The 4,924-nt window shown below is 31.1% G+C and overlaps 1 protein-coding gene across 1 annotated transcript; it reads left to right on the forward strand.

Moving 5' to 3' along the window:
• The first annotated feature begins 3,066 nt into the window (after nt 1-3,066).
• Nucleotides 3,067-3,978, forward strand: LOC107030461. Its single transcript, XM_015231736.1, has one exon. It carries the CDS (start codon nt 3,067-3,069, stop codon nt 3,976-3,978), a length of 912 nt encoding a protein of 303 aa, XP_015087222.1.
• The last annotated feature ends 946 nt before the right edge of the window (nt 3,979-4,924 follow it).

Below are 4,924 nucleotides of genomic sequence, written 5' to 3' on the forward strand. Positions count from 1 at the left end.
TTCACCTGTCTCCACTCTCTGCCCCTCTCGCTCGCCTCTCTCTTCCATCTCTCAATCTTGCTCACTTCTTTCCTCCCTCTCCCAATCTCGCTTGCAATATATACACATGCATTTGGATAATATACAATTATATACATATAAAGTTCACCTCTCTCCCACTCTCTGCCTTCTCTCGCTGGTCTCTCTCCTCCATCTCTCAATCTTGCTCACCTCTTTCCTCTCTCTCCGAATCTTGTTTGCAATATATACACATGCATATGTATACTATACAATTATATACATATAAAGTTCACCTCTCTCCCACTCTCTGTCTTCTCTTGCTCGCCTCTCTCCTCCACCTCTCTCCCTCTTCTCTCAATCTCGCTCACCTCTCTTCTCTCTCTTCCAATATTGTTTTTTCATACATACAAATATATATGTATAATATAAAATTATCTAATCGATATACACATAAAATTCACCTTTCTTCCACTCTTTTCCATATCTCCTCCATATAACATGTAACTATGAATTGTAATTATCAAACTATAGATATAAAGAGTAATTAGACTATTTTTTATGGCTATATGTGAAAGTTCCCCTTTTTAAAATTATATTTTTTTAATAATTATTAAAATAAATTATAAATAAATATTATCATGAATATCGACAAAACAATATTACATGATGTTAATGTTACTACTTGTTAATCAAATCCATAAATAAAATTATCTTTACAAAATATTTATTAAGTTTTTTTTTCAAGTAAAAGATAAATATTTAAATAGAAATATTAACCTAATTGTTTGTGTTTGGACTCTCATTAATTTTAAATTTTAATATTATATTATATTTTTAATTAATTTTTATTGATCTACTGGATGAACCTACTGATATTTCTCAAGTCTCACAAATGAGCAGGTTTATTCAGGTTGAACTAAAAAATCATTTTCTTAAATGAGCTTCAAAACTCTTAGCCCAACCCTACTATATTCCGGGTTAGGCCAGATCAGCCCAACGGGCATAGCCCATATTGACGACTCTAAATGTAAGCTTGGAAGTTTCATATATGAAAGCTCTTTTATATTTTTTTAATGTTGGACGAAGTTGTTAGATAGATATTACTTACTCCCCATTTTTATTTAGTTGTTTACATTTTTTAAAGATGATTTTGATTAATTTTTACATGTAAATTTGATATTTTAAATTAAAAATTATATATAAAAAATATTATAAAATTGTAATATTTTACGTATCATTATAATAAAAAAATATATTGTGAAATGTTAGTTAAAATACTTATCATTTAATTAAAAAAAAAACATGAATACTGAAAAAAGAACAGAGAGAGTACCTTTAGTTATCTTTACTTTTTGTCAAAAACACCATGCAAATACAAATGATGACTATATATATATATATATATATATATATAAACTCAAGTAATTCAAATATATTAGGGAAAAAAAACTAAAGTTTATGTTACAAATAAAACTCTAATGATTAATAATAAATCATAGCAAATAAGAACTTCCATCAAACACCAAACTTCAAAAATCAAACCCTTATAATCAAGCGTATCCTCAATATTCTAGTTTTTGAGTTAAGCTCTCCTATTTAATTTTATAGTAAAGTAATTCATTCATTCGTTACTTATTATTTATTTTATATATTTTTATTTGTTACTTGTTCAAATCATTTCCTAAGACTCCTATACAACCAGAGGCAAACCAGTTGGACTTAGAATCCAGGTCTCGCGAGTAGATTCTCTAGCTTGTGCCAGTAGCATAATGACACTATAATATTTTTTATGGGTGCATTGTTAATTATATTCTAATTTCTAACATTTTCTCAAAAAATATATATATACATATATACATGATTTTTTTCCGAAGATAACGAGTGCAGATACACTCTAGAGGGAGGAGTGGATATCCACCAATTAGTATCTTATTACTGATAAAATATATATTTCATTTGTTATTTTAATTAATAGAGTACAAAATCAATTGTGGACAAATAAAATTAAATGAAGAGAGTATCTCTTAGTATCAAAGTTCGTTGATCAAATTGAGGCCGCGACCTTTATGTATTATGAACTTCTTTTATTCATACTGTAATGCATGGTTGATAAACATTTGATGGATGAATTTAAACTTATAATCAATGGTTTAATAGTATGGAATATGAATTACTCGATTTGTTTATGACATCGATCGTTAATTTGTTAGGTCTAACTAAATTATATTTATACCCTTTCTACGTATAAGTAGTATAGTAAGTTATAATGTGTGAGATATTATAACTAGTTGAAAGCTAGTTTTTGAAGTTAGGTTGAATTTAGATTCCATACATGTACATGGAATATATCACCCCAATTGTGCTCTATCAATGTCGTTCTTGATCTACCCTGGACATGACATGACCGAGTGGATCGTTTGGTTAGACCTAAATCCTATATCTTGTATTATATATATATATATATAATAGAGTGAACAATTTTAATTTGCACAAAAATAATACTATCTTTTAAGTAACATAAATACATGACCAATTTTGACTAAATCCATATTATTACTATTATTTTTGATTTGTTGTTGGAATAATATTTTCTAAGTTTATTATTATATAGATGTTATAAATCCATTAAATAAGTGGATAGTCCATAAAGTTAGTACATGAACAACCATTCATATTCACTAGGTTACATGAACCTTTTTGGATAAGTATGTATCTATTTATTATGATACTTAATATGGTGACCTTTGGAATGATTTCTCACTCTATAAATAGGGTTGTTCATTCACTATTGTAATATATACATATGAAACTTATATATACTTGAATAAAAGAAAGTCTTCTCCTACATCTATTTCTCTTGTCTTCTTCTTATAATCTTGATTTTACAACACGTTATCAGCACGAGTCTCTACCAGTTCAAGTAAAGACTTTCAAAGCCTCGGAGGTAAGAATTTTCTTTATTTTTAAATAATGTCTAATCTTTCTAAATTTGAATTTCTTGCTCTAGACATATAGGGAAAAAGCTATCTATCATGGGCACTCGATGCAGAAATTCATCTTGATGCGATGGGTCTAGCAGACACCATCCAAGAAAATAATCAAGCATCGAATCAAAACCGTGCTACGACGATGATATTTCTCCGTCATCACCTTGATGAGGGTTTGAAAATGGAATATCTCACTGTTAAGGATCCTCTGGTGTTGTGGAACAATTTAAAAGATAGATATGACCACCTGAAGTTGGTTGTCCTTCCACAGGCACGTTATGATTGGATCCACTTGAGACTTCAAGATTTTAAATCTATCATTGAGTATAACTCTTCTATGTTTAAAATTGTCTCACAATTAAAATTATGTGGAGAAAATATCACTGACCATGATATGCTGGAAAAAACGTTTTCCACTTTCCCTGCCTCGAGTATGCTTCTGCAGCAATACCGAGAAATGGGATTTAAAAAGTATTCCGAATTAATCTCACATCTCTTTGTTGCTGAACAACATAATGATTTACTGATGAAAAATCATGAAAGTCGACCTACTGGTTCTATGCCATTTCCTGAATTAAATACGGCAAATTTTCACCAATCTAAGCGTGAAAAAGGTCGTGGCCCCAGTCGTGGCCGTGGTCGTGGTCGAGGAAGAAATCTCAATCATGGTGATCGTCTTGCACTAAATAATAACATTCAACACCAGCAGTGTAAAAAGAAGAATGAAAAACATGACGTAGTGCAGAAGAAAAATTCAGACAACAAATGTTATCGATGTGGAGGAAAAGGACATTGGTCACGTACCTGTCGTACGCCAAGGCACCTGGTTGAGTTATATCAAGCTTCCCTGAAGGAGGTGAAAAATAACGCAGAAGCCAACTTTATCACGGAAGATACTGTTGAACCCATGCATCTAGATGTAGCGGATTTCTTTGAGAACCCCGAAGGAAAGATAGATCACCTGATAGGTGATGGGTCTGTGATAATATAAATATATTTCATTTTCGTCGTTTATATGAACTAGTATGAATATGTTTTCCTAGATTTGTAAATAACTAAAAGGTTGTGTATTGTTTTTGTTTAGTAATAATATTATAATGTTTATTTCTTTTATATCTTTTATCTTGAAGAATATATGGATACCTCAATGATCAATCATGAAGATATTTGTATAATTGATAGTGGAACAACGCACGCCATATTCAAAGATGAGAAATACTTCTCCTACTTGCTTAGAAGAAAAGCAAATGTTACTACAATTTCTGGTAATTCAAACTTAATAGAAGGCTCCGGAAGAGCTACTATATTTCTGCCTAAGGGGACAAAACTTGTCATAGAAGATGCTTTGTTCTCTTCTAAATCCCCAAGAAACCTGTTAAGTTTTAAAGATATTCGCCGAAATGGATATCATGTTGAGACAATAAATGAAATGAATGTTGAATACCTTGGTATTACCAAGATTGTCTCAAACCAGAAATATGTATTGGAGAAATTATCAACTTTATCTTCTAGCTTGTATTATGCAAAAATAAGTACGATTGAAGCACACTCTATCGTAAACCAGAAGTTTACTGACTTAAAGACTTTTGTGCTTTGGCATGACCGAATAGGTCATCCTGGATCAATAATGATGAGACGAATCATTGAAAACTCAAATGGTCATCCATTAAAGAACCTGAAGATTCTTACAAATGATGAGTTTTCATGTGCTGCTTGCTGCCAAGGCAAATTGATTACTAGGCCATCACCAATGAAGGTTAACATTGAATCCCCTCAATTTTTGGAACGAATACATGGGGATATTTGTGGACCTATTCACCCATCTAGTGGGTCGTTTAGATATTTTATGGTCCTAATAGACGCATCTTCAAGATGGTCTCATGTTTGACTCTTATCATCTCGCAACCTGGCGTTTGCAAAATTATTAGCACAAATGA

The sequence above is a fragment of the Solanum pennellii genome, chromosome 9 (genome assembly GCF_001406875.1).
Source record: "Solanum pennellii chromosome 9, SPENNV200".
Taxonomy (NCBI): Eukaryota; Viridiplantae; Streptophyta; class Magnoliopsida; order Solanales; family Solanaceae; genus Solanum; species Solanum pennellii.